Consider the following 22,596-nt stretch of genomic DNA (forward strand, 5'->3'; position numbering starts at 1 on the left):
CGTAGAACACGCTTCACAACAGCAAAATGAGGCTCAGTGGGAGTGTGCATAAACTAACAGAGAGTGTTTACTGCAAAATAAATATCAGGTCTGCTAAAAGTTAGATATTAAAGCCCTCCCACTAGACTTCGATAAAGGGTAGGATATGAGAGAAGAACATCATCAAACTTGAGTAATTTTGTAGTAGGTAAGCAAGGAGTAGGACAGGGCCTGCAGTGTGTCATGCCAGCTTTAGCTAGAAGATCAATAGCATATTTAGATTGAAACACATGAATACCAGAAGAAGTATATTGCACCTAAAGGCCCAAAAAATAGGTTAATTTGCCAAGGTCTTTCATATCAAACTCACGACCAAGAGCTGTAATAGTTTGCTGAATCAAAAGCATATTGTTCCCAGTCAAGATAATATCATCTACGTATAAAAGAAGGATGGGAAGATCACTGCCAGATGCTCGAACAAACAAGGATGTATCTGCTAAGGACTGAACAAACCGGGCGGCTATACTCCTTAAATACAATAATTTAAGAGTATAGCCGCACGGCTATACGCTATAAGTTTATATTTTTAAAGTACAGCCGCGCGGCTATCCTCTTAAATTATTGTCTGAGAAAAACATTCTACAAGCACAAAAAGCATTCTACAAGCACATTCATACAATAAGTTTAAAGCTGGTTAACCGTTTCTACAATAATTAATGGGTTGCCTTCAAACCTCTCTGGTGGTCAGGATCCAAGCTTGGACTATGGGTTTAAGGGGTCGAGTTAGCAATGGCAGCTTACTGTTCAGAACTTCAGTATCTTGCAAACCCTGTAACCTACAAAGTGCAGAGCAGCACAACCAAGATGTGAAGTCATTGGGTTTAATTTCATCGACAAAAACAGCTGAAGCAGTTGAAGTCTTAAAGCTAATGGCCTCAAACTATTTGGTTGCACTTTGCCAGGCTATAGACTTGAGAAATTTGGAGGAGAACTCGAAGAACAGTGTTGAGAGTGCAATTAGCCAAGTGGCTAAAAGGGTTCTAACTTTTGGAGTGACTGGGGAGCTTCAGCCGTCAAGGTTTTGTGAGAAAGATTTGCTCGAAGTTATCGACGATGAATATGTTTTTGCCTACATTGATGATCCATGTAGTGCAGGCTCTCTCCTTATGCAGAAACTGAGGCACGTCTTGGTTGATCATGCACTGGCAAACAATGATGACTTGACAAATCCAAATGCTTCAATCTTCTTGAAGATAGGTGCTTTTGAGCAAGAATTGAAGACTCTTTTGCCTAAAGAAGTTGAAGAGGCTAGTTTTATTTTTCATAATGGTTATGCATCCATTCCAGGATCAAGAGCTGCAGGTCCTTTCCATTGTATAAGTTTGTGAGGGAAGAGCTGGGAACTGAGTTTCTAACAGAAGAGAGAACATCGGGCCACCAGGAGAGGACTGTGACAAAGTGTTTTCGGCAATTTGCGGACGGTAAGGTCATCGATTCACTCCTGCATTATCTTGAGGAATGGGATGGCAGTCCTCTTCCAATATGTTAAGAACCCTCGCCCTGTTAGAATGTCCAGACATCTTTTTATGTCTCTTTTAAGATGAATAAATAAGTGCTCAGTTAGTATTTGTTGTTTCTTTTGCAATGTGTTTTTGGAGCACCATATAGGAAATGTTACCAGCCCTCTCATTTTGCAATTTCCTAATATTTCACAATTTCAAGGTTTTTAAGTACCCATGGCGCCAATGGGATCTAAGCCAGTGGAAAAAGGATATTGACTTGCAGACAAGAGGTCTCAGGTTCGAATTCCCATGGCATCATAGATGTGTGTGTAAAATCCCAACACCACCACCTCACCTCTGCCCGTAGTTTAGACTATCACTTGTACTAAAAAAAACAAGTACACATGTTTCTTGATATTTACTATGCATCAAGGCAGACAACGCACAACCAAAAATAACTTGTTCCCCCTTTAGTTCATATATTTTTCTTTTTGTTCTTTTGAACGCCAATCATTCTGGAAATTGCATGCTCTGATAGTTACAAGGGCAACGTCCAAGTCGTGGCAAAACATGAGTACGAATAAAAGAATTTGAATTTACATTACAACAGTTAGAACATAAGACATCTAATAATATACACCTAGAAAGTCCTAACAGCAAGGAGAGCATTACAACTGCTGCTTCTCCTAGGCCATGTCACAACCGCACTCCATAACTCAGAGCAGCAATGACACATTGTAAAACGATGTTAAAAAAATTGAGAACCCAAATATTGTAACTGGTTAGTCATCATCCGATAAACAAACTATGTCAGTGGATCCACTTGTATGTACTGGGTTTACACACGCACCACTCGTATTGGGGGGTTCAGAAAGGCTCGACTGGTGGTTCGAGACCAAATTTGGTTGTGAGGGCAAACTACCTGGTGGATTTGCACCAGCCCGACTGTTCATATTCATAAGCAACCCCAATGCAGATAAACTACGAAGAGCTGCCAAATCTCCTCCCGCACTTTCAGGATGGTGGGCCCTATTATGAGGAACAGATTGCTGTGTGGGGGATGGTAGTCGTGGAATATGAGTAAAAGAAGGAGATGTTGCAAGGAGGTTGCTATGCAACTGCTGGTTTGACATGGATGTTGAAGGTCTAAAAGGTTGAAGATGTGGGGCTGGAGCACGAATCTCACCTGCACCTTGGGGGATTCCTGGGGAAGAGATGGAACTGATGTGGGGGGGTCTTGTTGGAATGCTCGGCAAAAGAGCAGGTGCAAGAGGAACAGTCTGCATAGGTGGAGCTGTACAATTTGGATTGGATAAAGATGCAGGAGCGATCGTCTGCGGGCTGGGTAATGGTGCAATAGAAGTCTGCAGGCCAACTGCAGGAGGGCCGGCCAAAGATGAACTGGTAACGGGAGAATATCTTTGTGCATCTTGCATAGATAGATGGACCAGCTGCTGGGAGAAACTGGAAATCCCATCTGCCAGGGAAATAAGAGGACCTTAAGAGCAATGACAAAAAAACACACAAAGAAATCAATGATGCATAAATGCACAAGTTGCGATAAGTGATATATAGGATACATAGTGTGTTGATGAGCTGTGTGCCGTGAGACTATAAAAAGCATAAGATGAAGACATGCAGACATGTTTTAAATTTACAACAATCTTATATTTATAATTGCCAATTAAATTTTAAGAAATGCCATGTCTCTCATTGCACTTTGGGATGGAAAAATATTACAAATGTAAGAGATGTACAGATAGGCAAGTCAAGATTGTGACATAATCTACAAGAAATAAGGGGCTTCGGCTCCCCATTCACCGAAAAAAAATATTACCCAAATTAAAATAAAATCTTGAACAAATAGGCAAATTCAGTTTGACAGAGTTTAACCATAAGGCACAGTTCATGCTAAAGAAGGTGCTAATTTGAAGCCTTTAGAATCAAACTGCATTCAGAATTCAGATCACCTACACCTTAATTCAGATTCTATACCATCAAAATCAGATTCAAACAATAAAATCTACTCGGTTTGGTTCAAATCTTGAAACTAAATATATAAACAAGATGAATTTTCTCTCAGCTCTCACCCCACGCCCACCTTTTCTTTTCTGTCTGTTCTCCCTTGTTGGAGAGTGGATTGCATGTGTGAATTTTTCTATGCAAAGGAAGAGGATCCTTTTTTTATTAATCCTTCACCTTAATCCTTATTGATTGTTCAACTAACATGCCCTTTTCTTCTTTTTGTACTTTTCCCTATTCGAAGGACTTTAATGATGGGACTATCTTACATTCAGAGCCAAGCTATCCCTGGGTAAAAAATCTTCATGGTAGCTTTGCACTTCCTCCAAGCAGCTTACAGAATCTGAACTTTGAGTTTTACATCTAAAATCTTTTTCACCACCCTTAACTTCGAATGGTCGAAACCAGGGTTGTTTATCAAACAATTTTGACAATATCCAATAAGCCTGTGGGTACCCTATTGGTAGTCGCAAAAGATCCAGTTTCTACTTATCCTCTTCTCCCCAATTTTCCTGTATATACCACAGCCGACCGCCTACGCTCTATTACTTCAATTTTTTGAACACTTTGCTTGTACATATATTAATTGTTGAACATTTTGTTTCATTACTTCAAATCTTTACACTCTAATTAGATGAAACTAATATGTTATGTATTCTGCAAAACAAAATCCGAAGAAAAGCCCAATGATGATCCTTCTCATTGAATATGAATGAACAAATAAAACTCAAAGTTGCAACTAAGAAGTGTCGCACCTTGCTGTGCTCCAGATGCACCTGATGCCCTAAGATCCATGCATTTAGACCTGAAAGCCTCGGCCAAAATCTTATTCATCAAAACTTTGTTGTGAATTGAATCCAATTCCTTCTTTTTAAGGAGAAATTCCGCCTCAATCTCCTGAAATCTTATCTCATACTTTCGACGAATTTCAGCAACAGCCTCCTCTATCTCCTTGTCGCAATCAGTTTTCAGGCGCAGCTTCTGTTCAGGACAAAGATGACCTTAGTAGAATTTTTGCTTTTAAAAGTAAATACACTTAAAGATACTCAATTCAAAACTAACCGTATCTTCATGAGACTTAACGATATGATCTGTTTGTTTATTTAATCTTTCCAATTCATTTTGAAGCGGGTCATGGTATACAGGCAGAGGCGTTCGAGATGCTCCCTGTGGTGCAGCATTTATAGGACGACTATTAAGTGCAGAAGTAACAGGTGTAGCTCTTGTGTCTGAAAACGGCAGTCCAAATCCGCTAGTAGACCATGCCACAGACCTAGAAACGGTGTGATTTGAAATATCAAGAAGGTTTTCAACAAGTGGCATTGGAGCATGAGCAACTTGGTTAAAGGTCCGGTTTTCAGGACTTGGCTGAATTTCAACTCCACCAGCTGAAGATAACTCAGGAGCACTATGATCAGGTGTATTAGAGGATGGTAACAGCGGCTGTTGTACTACAGGCTCAATGTCTGGCATTTCATGATTAGACAGATTGGATGAAACTACCGGAACAGATTCGGGTGCGAGATTTTCAATTGGTTGGCAAGTATTCTGCTTTTCCCTGGCTTCTGCGTCACTTTCTTGTACTGCAGTTGATGTTTCTAACAGAGTACCTTTGTCTTGTTGTGCCTGGACAGGTATGAATTTGTCAGCAAGAGAACGACTAAATCACTGTTCTCATTCTGATTTTATTTTCTTGTACAATAAATTTATAACAATCTTGAATCCTAACATGAAGAAAGAATCAAGCCAAAACAATATCATAGACTAGTGAACCACTTATATTATATGCTGTGGTGCACAGTAACAATACATAAAAATCTTACAAATCTAACATCGTCATAATTCTCAGGATAGTAAAAAATCGAAATAGTGCAGAAAAGGTCCTCAGACAAAGCACAGTCATCTTCGTAGAATGAGAATAATGATTAAAACAACATCACTACTATATAGATTGACAATTTCCAACAATCAAATACCTGTTCTTGTGTCACTGAACCACCAGGAGCCAGGGCCACAGGCTGCAATCCAGGTGAATTTACCAGGGGCATTTCTTGATACGAGCTTCCATTGACTGCAGTATCAACTCCATTCTGCTGGTAGACCCCTGTTGCACTGTCAGATGCCATAACACATCCTTCACTGTTCTCTTTTTCAGTGGCTTTTTCAGAGATTTTCTCATCAGATGAAGGTGGATTCACAGAGGCAAGATTCCCTGGTCCATCATCTGAACAAACAGTCTGCAGCACTGCCAAATCAACCTCTTTATCTGGCAAGGTTACTGTCACTGCATGGACTTGCTCTTCAGATGAAGGTACGCACACAGGCACAACATTTTGGAAACCATGACTTGAACTGACAGTCTCATGTTCTGTGGAATTTTCATGGATATCTTCTCCAGATGAAGGTGGATGCACAGTAACAAGATTTGCTATGCCATCATTCGAACTGACGGTCTCAAGCACTCCCAGTTCGACCTCTTTATCTGGTGTGGTTACCTTCACTACATGGATTTCTTCTTCTGATGAAGGTGGACTCACAGAGACAACGTTATGCAAATCATGACTGGAACTGACAGTCTCAAGCACTCCTAATTCGACCTCTTTATCTGGCATAGCTCCCTTCACTACATGGATTTGTTCAGATGAAGGTGCCCTAACAGAAACAACATTTTGCAAACCACGAAGTGAACTAAGAGTCTCATGCAATCCCACTGGAGCCTCTCTGTCAGGCACGCTTAATGTAGCCCCATCAGGATTCTGTTGCAAAGAAGACAGATTCAAGGGATGGGAACCGTGTTGACCATCAGTTGAACAGAGAGTTTCGGGAACTTCCACTCTGACCTCCCCATCAGAAATGGGTAATGTGTCAGCATTGTGGTTCCATTCTTCAAACGAAGGAAGACTGGAGGTGACAACTTTCTGTGAATCAGAGCAGGCAACTTCTTGAACTTCAAGCAGAAAATCCCCATTGGCACAATCAGTAATTCCAGCTTTCGGACAAGGATTCACAGACGCAGTGTTCTCTTGATCATCACCAGAAGTTCTATTTAATGCACCATTTGCACCAAGTGGCCTAGCTGTGGTCATCTCTGTTCTAATGGGACCACTACATGTTTCAGCTTCATCTGGACCACTATCTGGAGTTTGAGACAGTGCTGTCACTCTTCCTGTCATACTATGCACAACACAATCAATATCATGATCTCTTAAAGTGGCAAAATCTTTGCAACCTTCACTAATTCTAAGACATTCACTAGTCCTTGAGCATTCCAACCAAGGCTCAGGTGTATTTGAAGGTGATCTATTTAACAATTCAACACAAGCCCAGGATTGCACTTCCTCTGCCCATCGTTTCCCCATCTCCTTCAACTTATCCTGTGCTTCCTGCTGCGATGCCTCAAGACGCTTAAGACGTAGGTTGGTCTGGTTTTTATTTTCTTCAATTTTTTTTCCCAACATCTTTAGCTTTTCTGTTCTCATTGATGTATTATTTAGGAAACAAGACCGAATAACAACTGATTCTGCTTCTAGATGCGCCTTTTCTTCCTGGCAAGTTCTCAAAACTTCACTTCTCTCTGTGATTTGCTTCTCAATAAGTTTTGTCAATTGCTTCTTGATCTTTTTCTGAATATCTTTAATACTTTTTGAGACATCTTTTTGTGCTAATTTTTCTTGCTTCAGTGACAAGTCTTTAACATCTGATTTGACCTGCTGAAAGTTAGAAGTTGTTGACCGTGAAACCTTTGGATGTGAATTCTTCAAAACATCTTTAGTTGATAATTTAGCTAACTTTGGAGATTCTGCAGCCTTAAAAATCCCTGTACGGTATAAAAATGTTTTTTTCAGGCACCGCAGCATTGAATAAACATAGTCAGCCTCTTCCTTTTTGCAATTGAAGTTAAGATGCTTCTTTGCAAGTTGAATAGATTCTTTGTGGTCGACTTTCTGCTTCAGAAATGAAGCTGCAGTCCAGCACTGGAATTTATAGATATCAGCAAGTCAGTTAAAAAAATAAGTTAAAGTAGCATTATAGTACATGCACATGCACCCAGAAAGAAGCATTATAGATATCAGGAGGTGATGTATGCCTAAATTAAAGTGTCACTATTACATATTCAGTGGCAGCTTGTCAGAGTAAAAGGAAATGAACAAATCATCAAAAATCATTTCAGAACCAGAAAGAAATATGATTGTTGAAGGAATGTAAAATTAAAGAAAGCATGCATGCAAGAACTTCGCAATTCAACATGCCAATAACAAGTAGATTTTATTTCCTTCTTGACATGTGAAAAAGGTTAATGGACTAAAACACGAGTGCATGAAAGAGCAAGACGATTCTAACCAGAGATATCTGAAATGCCTGCAGTATTGTTGCTGGTTCTCTATTAACATGGTGATTACTCATTACATATTGAAGAAACTTTTCGACCATGACCTTGACAGCATCCTGCATTAGAGGAAGTAGTAACATCAACCAAGATATCATTACAAGAGAGAACCGTGTTGTACTGAACGTATTAATGGAATATCGAGTTAATAACAGCAGCACATATTTTGCTTACTGAGCTTGTTTTATTTGACATTTTTTGAGTTGTACTTTATTGTTTTTACTGGTTTCTTTCCCAGATTGTGGATTCCTTATCCACTCTTTGTAATTAGCTTTCCTTCCTTAATAAAACTATGTTTCTTTTCAAAAGAAAAAGAAAGAGGCAGGGCATATGAACAAAAACAGAAAGCTAATGTTTTTAGCACGAAAATCAAATTCATAACAGAAAGCTAATGTTTTTAGCAGGAAAATCAAATTCATACAGAGACTTGTAGGATTCCACATAGTTTTAATATCTCTGGCTTCAAAAGTTGATGAAGACTCTTCTGGGCATCACGTAATTTTCTTCTCTCCTCAGACTCAAACATGCTACTTTCTGGATTTTCTAAGACATTTATATCCACAGACAATACTGCAAAAGCAAAGCTTATTTCAGAAACTAAAAGTGGGAATCCAGCAAATCTACAACACCCTGACATTGCACCAAGACAGAACTCCTGGGGAAATGCCATGAGAAAAATGAAATAATCCACAATATCAGCTAGCCATTTACCTTCCTTGCATCCAGGAACTGATTTCCCCTCTGATCCAGGCTTCGGATAGGGTGCATCTTCATTACCATTTACCACCTTCTTGCGCTTTTTTACAACTTCATCACTACCACCTTCTGGTTTCTTTGATAACTCATCAAGATGTTGTGCCCGTTTCCGGTTCCTCTGAGACAAACCAGAACAATATTTCCACGGAGGATGCTTTCCTACCAACAGTTTTGTCCAAAAATCAAGTGGCTGCCCTTCACCAGTATGTTGATTTTTCAGCTCATTAAGCAATGGAACCTCTGCACTGTAAGCTCCTCCAGTTTGTTGAACTTTTGAAATGATAGAGAAATCGCATAAGACATTGTTGTTGCCATCCTGAGGAAGTATGGACAAGAACTCCCGGATGACATCATTCAGAAGTGATTCCTCAGGCAAGATATTTGCAGTGGAGGCTGGGGTGTTGCAGCAGTGGAACTCATCTAATTTATCAAATTGGTAAGGTGCCCCCCACAGAAGCATACTACTGCTTATATTCTGTACATTGCTATCATGAATCTTCCCCTGCTTTGCACGAACTAGAAGTTTCTCCTCCACGGTACACGTTGAATATAGACGAAATACTTTTATTTCCTCAAATTGTGAATCAAGTGATATTTTTTGCAGGGCTCTTATATCATTATGTGGATTCCGGTCACTACCAAATATGATTACAGTATCAACTGATGACAGTTTGATGCTGGGAAGACAGGCATGAGCCTCCAATAAGAACACAAATCTACCATTCTCCTTATTGTTGAACATGTTCATGGCAACATCTTTCTTAGAACGGAGAACACCAAACTCAACGCGTTCATAGGAATTTTCACCATACCTTTGACGCAGGAAGTCATCCAAAATATCTCCAAGAGAATAAGCACTTCCTGAACCACTGATTGACTGGTAATAAAATGAAGGGGCAAAAACAAAAAGGGTTAGATTAGAACAGCATCCAAAGGTGCAGATATTGGCAGGACTGGTGGCATGTGACAGAGTGAATACAAGTGATCGCATCCAAAAGCAGAAGCCATATACGTGATTATCACCAAGGATGAAAATATCGACAGTTAAATTTATGAAAATATTCATGAATATTTATATCAATATCAGTGACCGTCACAGAAATTTGTGGTATTGGTTCAAAAGCACAAATTTTTTAAGTGAAACTTCAGAAAATATTACATCAAACCAAAATGCTTGTATGTATATTGTAATTATTCTTTTAAAAAAAATGTAAATTGTAATTATCAAAAAGAAGGGGATACAATTACTAAACTTATAACAGACATGAACATAACATAAAAGTATAAAATGATACGTTTAGCATAAAATATCCTCCCTGTAATATTTGGTACTAAGAGACTTATTTTTCTTGGTAACTTTCTGCAAAGTATTTAATTTTGTATTTATTTAGTTTTAGTAATTTTTGGAAACCAGTAATTGTTTAGTATCTAGTTTCTACTAGGTTTTCTTTAAGTGGGGTTGTATATATATTTTGCAATAGCCACAAATATTTTTATTTGGAATGTAGTACCTAAAAAATATGTGTCGTGTCATCTAAAATAACCCCAAACCAAAAGTTACCAAACTCGCAGTGGTTTTGTTTTGTAGGATAGATATGTAGTTAATTGATCATATCGGATAGGATTATATGGAAACTCTGATAGTTTGTATCATGGACCCACCATTGTCCACATTGTCCCTAATATGTATAAATAAGACGAAATTCTTTTTCCCTTTCTCAGCCACCAAAAAGCATATCAAACAGAAATACTCTGAAATGGGGAGCTAATCCTCAATCAACAACTTATCTTATTCCACATGTATGGAAAGAACCTCCCAAACAAGTGAAGATCAAAACTTTTATATTCTATTTATATAACAGAAGATACTAAAACAGCTGTTCTAATAAGAATTATCGTAACACTACCAAATCTTGTACCTGGAAAAGGATGAGTACTCTTAAACTTCGATTCTTTATCTCTTTAAGCATCATGTCAAGAAGCCGAAGCTTGCCACTTGCTTTGACTCCTACATCCAAATACTCAACTGCTTGAAGGTCTTTAGTAAGCAAGGTTTGCAAGGGTGGATGCACAATGTAGGGATGATCACAGCACTGTCAACAAATACCATACAAGCAACTTACTTAAAATTTAAGCGGATGGCCGAGCATGGGGGAAGAAAATATACAACCATTAGGAAGATCATTTCATTTCACTACCCATTGCAAACAGTATCTTCCTTTGTTCAAATTATCAAAAACATAGAGGACAGAAAGCAAAGGTTGAAAATACAATAATAACAATAAGAAAACAAACATCCAATTAACTTAATACAAGAGAAAGTTGAAAATAACAGATGAAAACATGTCATTACAGATCTCTTCTAGTTCCAATATCTGTACTGCTATACAAACAATTTGAAATAACTAAATACATGAAACTAAATTTTCACAAAGATCACTAAATTACTAGTAGTAACTTTTAAAGGTGTAAAGTGTTGACCACAATATCAATGTAAAAGGGATAACTTAATATTTACAACAATGTCCATATCCAGGCCAACACAAACTGTCATGCAATAACATACTGAAGAAAACAACTGGATGATACAATGGTGTCATCAAACCAAATAAAAACTTTGACAACCTATGACAACATAGGATTCAAAAGTTAGAGTAGATTATGAAAAGACACAGATGTCATGTAATCGTTAACCGTCACACTGAGACAAAAGTGCAACCAACCAACCTTCCGGGCAGATAGAACTATATCATGGAGTGCTCCAACACGATCTTTTTTTGCTGATGAGAGAATCAACGTGGAGTTCGACAGTAGATTTTCGCAATATTGTTCTAGCTGGACAGTTGATATACGTACAGGAACCCAGTACTCAATAAACCTGGAAGAGTCAGGTTTGGGTTTACCAATAATACCTCCATATGCAATATACCTTGAGAACCTCTCCTTTAGTTTACCAATAATATCACCAGAACTGGTTAGCAAATGATCACCGTTTTGTGAATCGCCATGAGAGTCAAGGACAGACAGCAAACTAAGGTACTCAGCAGCACTACTCTCCTGCAATATTTAGCATTGCATAAGTCGACCAGTAGAAAAGACATTCCCAAACAGAAAAATACAATAATAACAAAAAGGAAAACAGAAAAATACCAATAAAGGAGAATAAAATACAAACCTTAGATATTCCATTGACCAGGAGAAGCCAATTATAAGTATGTAGCATCTTAATCTGCGCCAGCTGTTTAGAGATTGTAGGGCGCTGGCACTCATCAATTATGATAGTTTCCCATTGTATGCACTCGAACACATTTTTATCCTACACAATAGAGAGAGAATTTAACAACTAAGTCACTATTGTCTAAGGGACTATTTGTTTAAAAGAGAGCTAAGCACTCTTACAATCCACTAAAAAATTTCTAATGCTAACGAATCCTACAAGCAGAGAAAGAGATACCTCAATAATAGCCTCTGGTGAGGTAACAAGTACTTGAAACATCATACAACCACCAACCCCATCAAACTCTATTGTCCTAATACTTCTCCGTAAATCTTTATTTCCACTGTAAACCACAACATCGATAGATGGTGCCAAATGGAAGAACTCATTATCCCAACAACAAAGTGTAGGAGGAGTTGAGATGATGAGAAAAGGTCGATGGAAATCAGACTGCAAAGATAGAATAAATGCAACCACCTTCGCAATTCGTTCCTGCAAAAACAGAATTTCTTTAGACCAGACCCGCATGAAACTTTACTGGATTTAGTCTTAAAGAAACTCATTTTTTTTAGTTTTCCCCCTTAAGCACCAGCTTGACCATAATAGGAGAGGTTAAAGCAAATAGTAAATCGATTTAAGGTCTCTAATCAAACATTTTTGAGTTAAAGGTACAATAACATATTTCAGAGGAGAAGAATTAAAGTGGTAAACCTGTTTACCCTCATCATATTTCAAGAAATTATGTGAAAATCCTTCTCTTTCCTTATCCAACTATTTCCTATAAGTTGGAAGGTTAGAGTACCACCTAATACTTGAACAATCAGAGGGGAAGAACTCAAGTGTCTTCTTCAAAATGTGTATAATGTATAAAGGAGGGAGTGAATGTCTGATGCTTTGTTCCTCTATTTCCCTATTGTATTTTACTTGGTTCCTCTGACGCCCAACTGCATAGATCTTCTTAGTCAGAGGCACAAGAATTTTGGTGGGATGAGGAAGGCAAAAGCTTTATGGATTTGAAGTGTGTTAACGGTGGCTTGGGTGATTTTGTCGGCCCCTGTCTCCCCTCCTCTTTTCAAGTCCCACTCTTTTTCCAGTTAACAACGGGGGGACCCTCTTAGTTATGTTAGAGTCCCATACAAGGGAACAGAACTCTTTAGTATCAAAAAGTAAAAAAACAAAAGGAGTTTAGAAACTATAGTGGGGAGGTGGTTGAGATTTTATGGGACAAAGTCAGATTTTGTTAGGAGTCTAAAGTGTTTATAATCACATTTTGCTCTTTGATGGAAAGGGTTGTCTTATTTTCATAGATATATTGATGAAGTGAACATCTTGCAACCACCGTGATTGTACTCTATTTGCTTAGTAATAAAAAAAAATTGAAAAAAGAAGAAAAAAGAAACAGAACATCTGTATATGAACATATCTCCAACATCGGATAAACTCCACACCAAGATAATCATTGCACCAAAATGCTATGAAACGAACCAGAAAAGTTAATTAAGCTCACCTGATCATAAACAACAGCATTCTCACCCTTATGCCAGAGCTCGCGTAGCTTGTTAATGTTGTCTAGACAAGTATTATCAAATCCAGATATTTCTCCAGCTGGCAGTTGGAATAATTTAACTGGTGAACGTTTTTTACCCTCAAGTATCTGCAGGTAACGCTAGCATTAACAACAGAAAGATCGCATATTCAAAAACATGAAAGCAAAACTAAAAAAAAAAGATTCATCTAAGGATAATTGATTCTTAATCAATTTTATGAAAATGTCGAGAGAAATAAATCTCTACATACTCTAAATCCGAAAGGACAGTGAAGAAGCAGAAAACACAGAACATGGACTAAGGGAGCCCACATCTGGAACCTTGTGATCAATGACAGAAAAGCCTCTATAACAAAAGAAAAATGATAGAGAAGCCTCCACCAATCAGAGAAGGAAAAGAAATATCTTATACTTCTAATTTATGGACATTCCACCGTTACAGGTTTCGAACATGCTTAAGACTAGTCAACCAGTAAGTTTCTTTTCAACTTCCACTTAATAATACAAGTTTACGTATTAATTTAAAACAAATAAGATAGATAATGAGATCTTATTGGTGAACAAATATAATGTGGAGGAAACTGACACCTTAAACCTACTCATGTAAATAGATATGCATTTGTAAATTAGAAATATGTTTCAAATATTTCTTCATACAAATCATGTCTGAGGCACCTTATCCGTTTCAGGGGAAATAGAAGCCTTCTTTGCCCTCTGACGACGGTTTTCATAAACGCTTATAAGGCCCTGACACTCAGGTGAATTCAAGAATGCAGCATTCTGTAACTCCCAAGTAGCATCATCATAATCAAGACCATGCCATTTCACAAGCCATTCATAATGGCAAAATAACTTATCACCAGTATGCTCCCTAAGATAGTTGTCACGCTGCTTGGGAGACATTAACAATCTTTTTTGTAGCAAGCGACGTGGAACAGTCCACTTTTTCTTCCACCTTGTCACCTGGAGAACATAAATTCACAAAAAGAAATCGCTTAAAATACAAAGAATAGTCATCTTGGCAGTCCTCTTTTATCCATATGCACTCTAAATTGATTTTTTTTTTTCTTCAACTTTTTCTACACTCAATGGAGTGCAGAAGGTGAAAATAGGAGTGTTAAAATTTTTTACTTACCACTCCCCAACTACAGTGGATGTGCAAAGGTAGCTTTTGGTTAATGGTTAAAAGAAAAATAAGTTAAGAATTCAAATAATCTATGATCTGAAGAAAAAGAAATTTGAACCCATGCAAAGGCATCTCAAGCCCATCAAAGAATGTCAGATTCCCTTTTTCGTGGTGTTTCACATTTTCCATTGATAGAAATAACAAATGAAATAGAACACGTATACCAAAACAGTATTGAGGAAAAAATGACCTGGTTATTTCGGTTGAATTTTACCACAAGGGTAGGAGCTTCAAGAAGCACTTTACTTTCTGGTACCCATTGATTGTGAATATGAGCAAGACCTTTGTATTTAACAAAAAACTCCTTCCTCTTTAACAATCCTGAGAAAAAGAAAAGAAAAAAAAAAGGAACAGTATTGGTATTAAAAACCCCCATCATCCACAAAATAGTCGCAACAGAGAAATCAAAAGTTAAGCAAATAATCCAAAACAGATATGAAGCCAAATTTTCAGAATTTCCGCATACCATCAACATCAGATACCTCCACCTCTCTAGCATCCCAGATTGACTCAATTCCCTCTGACATCGAATATATACCAGATTCTATCTTTTTCCTAACACACATGGAACAGTGCCAAACTCCAAGAGGAACAGCATCCATAGGAGGATCTAGACAAGAAAGGTGGTAACTTCTCTTGCATCCTCTTCCATCACAGAATCTGAAATTGAAAACAAATTGTAAGAATACAAAACACATCATAGAAGCAATGAAATTCCAAGATTAAAGAACAAATAAATCCATATTGTGAACATGTTCGCTCATGTGCAAATACAACTGCATAAAAAGAAGTACATCCATTCATGTGAAACTTACATAGGCCTCATTCCAAAATAAGGCAGATTCAGCAACGGTGAAAGACTTTAGGCTAATTAGTCTGGTGTCTAGCTTATATAAGATTATTGTGATACAATCTCATGCACTCAAGGCGGGCTTTTATGAAAGGGAGGCAGATTTTAGATGCTATGCTTAATGGAAAACGGTAGGATAGGCCGAAAAGCCCCAATGAAAAGGCCTTCCACCGCATGTTAGAGGATCAATTGGTGTGTCTTTCTAACTTCAACAAATTCATAGCCTATGTATTATTCTGTGGTTGCTCTGGTCTTAGCTTTATTTGTATCTGGATGAAGGCGGATGCCTTCTCCACTGATTCTTTGTACCTTGTAATCTGTTTTGGGTTTCATAAAATTTGTTTCTCCTAAAAGAAAGCATAAAATAAATTTTCCATATCATCTACTAGAGACATTTGCAACAATGAAAAGCCAGAAGAAAAGGTTACCCACAGGAGCTTCCCACCAAGAGAACAGGTGAGGCATGTATTTTGGTTGCCATTTGTTTGAAGATCTGCAGAAAACTCCTTTTGCTTCGTACAAGTGTTAAGGTTTTCAGGAACTTCCATGGTACTATCAGCTATGAGTTCTCCTCTATCCGGATGCAACTTTACAGAAAAATTAACAAACCCAAGACAAAATCAATAATTGATGTAGGACAAACATAAAATGCAAACTAACAGTAGACCAGTAACAAGAAATTTATAAGCACAATCTCCACAACATAACGTATATGAGCCTATGAAATGCTCCATTTGAACCATCTGAAGAGAATCATCTGCTGGAAAATGTACACTAAAGCCTATGAAATGCCAGGGAAAATGTACACTGAACCCTACTTCATAAACCTTCCCTGTGTTTCCATTTACATTTGTTTTCCAACTCTAAACTAAAGCCACATTCTACTGTAACATTAAAAATGTAATCAATTAAGTTGAAAGAATATCATTCATATCTGCATTTGTGAGGTATCAGATATGTAACTAAAAATATTCAAGAAAAAGCTTATTTAAAACGGATTTACAAACCTTGAATTCTAAAGTTCAAATGAGAATCTTATAAAAATAATAATAATAATAAGTCCAAGTAAGAGAATATATTTCAGACTCAACTCCTCAAAGATCACCCAAAAAGTTCTACAAGGTTACCTACTGTCAAAACCTTCACTGATGAATAACATCGGTTGGATATCTAAAACCTTTATGAACATAACAAATAGATGAGCCTGTTAAGTTTTCTAGAAACCTCAAGAAACCAAACGTGATAACTAATATTCTTATACTGAAAAACGCATGCCAAGGTAGAGACCACCTCCCTCCTCATATTGAAAACATAAGGTAGAGTACCTAACCTAATATTCTTATATTGAAAAACATATGCTAAGGTAGAGTACCACCCTCGCTTCATAATTTCTCACATGTCCTCTGCTAACTTACAACCCACAAAAACAGTTACCATAACAGCGATACTAATTACTTTATCCAATATATAATGTTTCAAAAAGTTATGACATGGCCTACTGCCAGTATCTTACACCAGCAACTAATAAAAGATTCTTTACAATCCATATCCACAAGATGATACGAAATATAGAACCACCTCCCCACAATGAAATGAGACACATAACCAGGAAAAAGAGATATCGAAATCAAAGCGAGCTGCAGTACCATAATATATGCACTGGAAAGCAACATAAAAAGTGACAGACCATATAGAGAAATATATTCCATCTTTGAGAGAAACAAACTTGAAGAAAAGTATAACTGGAAACAATGGATTTGGAAAGCACTAAAGATGGGGGAAGGTCAACCAACCTCAGTTACAGAGGCACCACATAACTCCTGATTTAATTTTGTGCTGCAAGAGCAAAACTCCAGATTCATCGGATCATTTTCTACCCTGAAAATATCATATGAGAAACAGAGGGAGAAAAAGGAAAGTTAGAATGTTATAAGATTCCCATGATTGCTTAACATTGACAAATCTAAGACAATAGGTAAGTACACATCCTGATAAATTATCACAGACCATGTAAAATGATTTTGTAATCCGTCTGCATTTGTTGGGATTCCATTTTAAGTTACCCCTTATAACCAATTGCCAACAAGAATACATTGCAAAGCTCCATCAATAATGATGTTAGATTTTGCAGAAAAGTATAATATTGAAACTTCAACCAGCAATGATGTAGAGGACGACAAAAAATCAATGGGTGCATACACAACTCCAGTCCAAAATATTCCAGATCTTTGCCTATATAATTGACCCGCCAAGTCTTTTTTGTGGGACCTTTTTCTTAGCGTTCTCTGAAGAAGATCAAGTAATGCTTCAAAGCCATTATTATCAGCACCACCACTAATGGTATCGTGATACTTGTGAGTTTGGTCCTCTTTAGCCATTATTTATCTAACTTATCTTTGATCTAATTTTACATGTAAACAATCTGTAGGAAGGAATTTTGAATCAAGCCCAGAAATATGAACAATAAGAGGTACTTCCTCTTCATCCTTTTGTTTTCTGAAAAGAGTAAAACTTTTATAAAATCCAAACAAAAACTTACAAAAGAGGATAAGGAGTCCACTTCTATACAACAGGTCACAATAAAGCGTTTTTCATCTTTTGTTACAACAGAGGCTTTGGTCTTACCTTTTTTCTTCTCTTCCATGAATATTTTTTTTAAGCAAACCCAGAAACAAAGATTGCACAGACAAACACAAATCCCTGACCTTCAACCATGATTCAGAACAAATTTTAGAGGAATCTAAGATTACCCAAAATGTACCAAAGGGAGGAACAAACCCAAGAATTTAAGCATGTTGTAGCAAATATTGAAAAGAGAAGAGTGAAAACACAATATAGCAAGAGAAATTCCATTTATAGAATATGTGCTGTCTCCATCTCAAATCTTTCTCATGAATCCCAGATTTCTGCCATATCTCTGTGGGAAATTTGGGATGCCAGTTGGAGAGGGATGGTGGAGTCTACATAATGGGCTCAAGTGTTAAGGAGTTTTTTTGTTGTTTGATCATTTTTAAGGAGTTTTACTCAAATTACACTTTTTATGTAGGGATCTGTTATTCGCACTAGGAAAACGTCATCGTGCACTCCATTATAAAGTCACAAGGGAGAAATTGCACTTACATGATTGCAGTGTGACTATTTTGGAGTGCCAATAACAGTTCCCTTTATCTAAGTTATAAATTCAACAATAACCAAACAATATTTTTAACACTGTTAGGTGTTTTTTTCATTTCATTGATTCCGCTAAGTTTGTTAGTTGACTTCTGCCTAAAGGAGGTTAAGAGCAACCATGTCTAAACTTCAAGTAGCTGGACTTCAAATTCCAGAAATATGGATTCTAAAGTGAAAATGCATAAAACTTTAGGGGATGCAGGTGCAACTAACCCATAAAACAATTTGTTGTTAAAAAGTTTGTAAAAAGTGGAAGATGCTAAGTGTAATATGTGAAAGAGTGTATTCAAACTCCGGACCTTCAAGTAGACTAACACAAACTAAATTAATTCAATGGTTGATGTAAATTCTTTTGGAAACCACTACCAGCAGAAAAGGAGATGAAAAGACTACTTTGTTGTGAATAGCAATACCTTTGTCGCTTAAAACATGCACCGCACGTCTCAACAGAAACATCTTCTGTGGACCCAGATGGCAACAAAGAGACAGCATCAGCAGTCAAGGTGCAGACATCTTTACTTGCATTAACTGGAGAATCAGAATCCCAGTCTGCCACGTTCCTTTTCCTCTTTGAAGGTATGACCCTGTGACCAATTTCTGAGGCAATGAAGACATCATGTAACCTTTCATTGAATGTAGAACATGTCAACTCTGGCATCTTCAACTTTTCCATTGCAGAGCATTCTACATGTACCCTTTTAGGTGCATCATTGAGCTCTTCCGTCATGGCATTATAAGATGATGACAGTGGGCGTTGATCACGAATTTCTAAGCCATCACCATCTTTGAACTTAGAAGCTTCCTCCAAGCAGCTAGGCCTAGGGCTTGAATGGGACAAATCCACTCCGGGATTATCTTCCCATGTTTCTTTTGTTAATTTATTTACACTGGAATCAGATCCCACCAAAGATCCATCATGAACTCTCCCAACAAATTCTTCATTCAGTTCCTCAACGCCTTTACCAAGCCCCTCAATCTCACTTCCACAAGCATTGCTACCTCCCTGAGAGACTTTATTCTGCCTGCTCTGCTTCTCGCTATGATCTTAAATTCAAGAAGAAAAGATAACAATGAAGTGAATAATCTATTCCACTTTGTTTCCCAAAAAAAAAGAAAATAAAGAAAATAATGACTTCAAAAGAATGGCTAGGAGCCAATACTCAGTTACCTCGTGCTTGAAGCTTCTTTCTAAGTTTTGTGAAGAGTTTCTTATAAGCTCGAGCATTTCTTATCTTATTTTTTCCATGACAAGGTCCTACATTCTGTTTCTCACTTTTGCTAACTTCTCTAGTACCCAATGTCAATTCTTTCACACTCTTCTCTTTCTTTTCCGTTTTCCGCTTTGCCAATGATGAACCTGAGCTTTTATCAGATCTTTTAGACCCAGAAGAAGTTGATGAGTGATTCTTGGCTCTATCTGATCTCCTCAAAGGACTTGGAGTCAACTTCTTCTCAAATCTCTCAGATTTCCTCTTGAATAGAGGAGTTTCAGGCATTTTTTTCTCAAGTCTTTCAGACTTCCTAGTACTAGAAGGGCTCAGAGTTATGTTTTTCTTCAATGATGTTTCTCTGGAAGACCTCCTTAAGCCAGATGTATCTGATGCTCCAGAACCTGAAGTACTTAATCCTTTACTACTAATTTGCCTCCCGTTTGAATTGTTATTCTCATCATCCTTGATTTTCCGACTAGATCGTGTATCATGTGCCATATTTCAACTGTACATCAACAGAAGAATTTTAGGTTAGAATAATACTCATACAGCATGAAGACACCTTGAAAGTTCAATGAAGCAAGGCAAAATCAATTTCTATCAACCAATGAATCAATTCTCTGTTTTTCTTAGCAAGAGTTTGGGGAAACTGTAGGGAAAAAAAAAAAATTCACTCTTTATATATATTTTCAATTTCTAGTACCGAATAAATGAATAGACAAATACTCCTACTCCTCCTAACTCGTAAATAAATTCCACTTAAGTTACATTTTCTCCTAAACATAAAACAGCCCAGGTTCCTGCCAGTTTCTATATTGTGTACTATTGCAATTACCTAATACTCCAATGACAGTACTAGCTCTCCTGAAATTTCACTTCGTTCAGAGGAGAAAGTAGCAGCCCTATTCCAGTCCCTTAAGCTAATAAAATGAAGTCGACAATGTGCCTTGAATCAAAATAGAAAGCAAGTGAGAAATGGCACAACTTGTTACCATCCATATTCTTGCCTAAATCTTACAACTTGTTATCATTTTTAGAAATGGCACAATGGCTAATGAAAGAGGTCAAAAGCATGCCATAACATTTAGTGCCATACAAAAACTAAAAAGTTAAGCAAGTAGCTAACATTCAGATCCAAACCGTACAATGCCATAACTCTGAACCCTAAAACCCCTAATCGCCTGCCACAAAATACACCAATGCAGAAATTCACCACCTCTTACGCATTGATTTGCCATACAATTCCATATAATTTAAACCAAAACCCAAACACTAACACTAACAATTTCAGGTCCGATTTCATCGCAACGATTGGGATCATACAAAGGAAAATTTCTACAAAAATTAGAACAATATCGAGAAATTTTGACTGACCTGCATGAAAATCTTAGTGCTTAATTTTTTTTTTCCTACGACAACCAGAGAATGGTAGGGCTTTTACTTCAGTTCTCGAGCGGAAATCTTGGGTTGGGAGAAATTTTCACAGGAATATGAGTGGAGGCAAAAGAACTGCTGAGGCGGTGATATTTTTGTTGCGTTTTGATATTCTTGCAGTGTGCGTGCGCCGTACTGCAATGCTTTTTCATGGAGGACAAAACCGTCAATTAATTTTTTATTTGATAACCATTTTGTCCTTGGGATTTAACTAGAGAAATTTTATTTGCTAGAATTGGTTTTTCAAAATTGACCAAAGAAATTCTTGTGTTCCTTCCTATTGTTTGAAGCTAAAGTGGTATATTCTTTGACCCCAAAAATAAATTTGCTATAATGGTCAGTTACCCTGTTGAGGTCTATTTCACAAGAATGTAATTCTTGTATGATAAAAACAAAAAAGGCATGATCTATATGTGATTCACAAGAATAATAACATTATTGTATGATAAAAAGGCATGATCTATGTGTTAATTTAACAAATTTCACTGTTTTAATAGTGAACCCGAAATTCGAAATCATCTCTAGTTAGCAAATTTCATACACTAACCCTAATTCCTAAGAAGAAACATAGAAAAACAAATAGAATCATGGAACATTAGAAGAGGAAAAAGAAGATAAAGTACCGGTCCTTGTAAACTCTAATCAACAACATAAATTCGGCTGATTAAGACTAAGCGGGAAAATTAATGTTGGCCACAAAAAGAAAAGAGTGTTTATGAAGTGGGTACTTTTAATATTTAAAATCATAACTAGGCAAATGTTGTTGTGGCTCGATTGCATAATTGTGAAACAGTAATAATATTTAGGCTAAATTATAGCAATGATCCTTGGATTAAGACCAAACTTTACTTTTCGTCCCTTATATTGTTAAATTGTTACGGTGGTACTTTAACTATGCCTCCACTTTCAGAAATCGTCCTTTCCATCATCTTAGTCAACTTTTCCGTTAAAAATGATGACATGGCAATGACAAGTCCTACTTGGCATGGACAAAGATGTCTTTTCACACAAAGATTTAAATAAAATCAAATAAAAACTCAAATCTCTCTCTCTCTCTCTCTCTCTCTCTCCTCTCTCTCTCTCTCCAGCCCATATGTTGGTGAGTAATGTTTTTCACAAATGGGAGAGCCTACTGGTCTTAGGATGGCATTTGTCCTTGTTGTTGCGGTTGAAGAAGATGAGCCAATCAAAATATTATATATCATTCATAAAAAGCTAGGAAATCGTATTGACATATCATAAATTGGATATAGGAGCTCCCTCCCACACCACCCCCCCCCCAAATTTCTTACCCATATTTCTTCTCCCCCCACCAATTTCTTCACCCACCCAAAT

The 22,596-nt window shown here is 37.2% G+C and overlaps 1 protein-coding gene and 1 pseudogene across 4 annotated transcripts; one reads left to right on the plus strand and one right to left on the minus strand.

Moving 5' to 3' along the window:
* Positions 1-429: 429 nt before the first annotated feature.
* On the plus strand, positions 430-1,759 carry LOC117630191 (annotated as a pseudogene).
* Positions 1,760-1,932: 173 nt separating this feature from the next.
* Positions 1,933-21,413, minus strand: LOC117629860 (helicase protein MOM1-like). Of its 4 annotated transcripts, none has more exons than XM_034362506.1 (20): positions 21,202-21,413; positions 19,785-20,332; positions 19,030-19,660; positions 17,239-17,323; positions 15,878-16,032; positions 15,062-15,255; positions 14,786-14,916; positions 14,085-14,372; positions 13,371-13,517; positions 12,101-12,355; positions 11,822-11,962; positions 11,374-11,703; positions 10,566-10,739; positions 8,602-9,523; positions 8,312-8,460; positions 7,845-7,949; positions 5,480-7,477; positions 4,566-5,129; positions 4,259-4,484; positions 1,933-2,958 (listed from the first exon to the last, which is right to left on the minus strand). In XM_034362506.1, the coding sequence occupies exons 2-20, from the start codon at positions 20,323-20,325 to the stop codon at positions 2,264-2,266; spliced, it is 7,731 nt and encodes a 2,576-aa protein (XP_034218397.1). In that variant the 5' UTR covers positions 20,326-20,332; positions 21,202-21,413; the 3' UTR covers positions 1,933-2,263. The 4 variants fall into 4 exon arrangements, with proteins under 4 accessions (XP_034218397.1, XP_034218396.1, XP_034218398.1 ...); XM_034362505.1 differs by having other exon boundaries at positions 1,933-2,979; XM_034362507.1 differs by lacking the exon at positions 12,101-12,355 and having other exon boundaries at positions 1,933-2,979.
* Positions 21,414-22,596: the final 1,183 nt, after the last annotated feature.

This window comes from Prunus dulcis, chromosome 6 (assembly GCF_902201215.1).
Source record: "Prunus dulcis chromosome 6, ALMONDv2, whole genome shotgun sequence".
Taxonomy (NCBI): Eukaryota; Viridiplantae; Streptophyta; class Magnoliopsida; order Rosales; family Rosaceae; genus Prunus; species Prunus dulcis.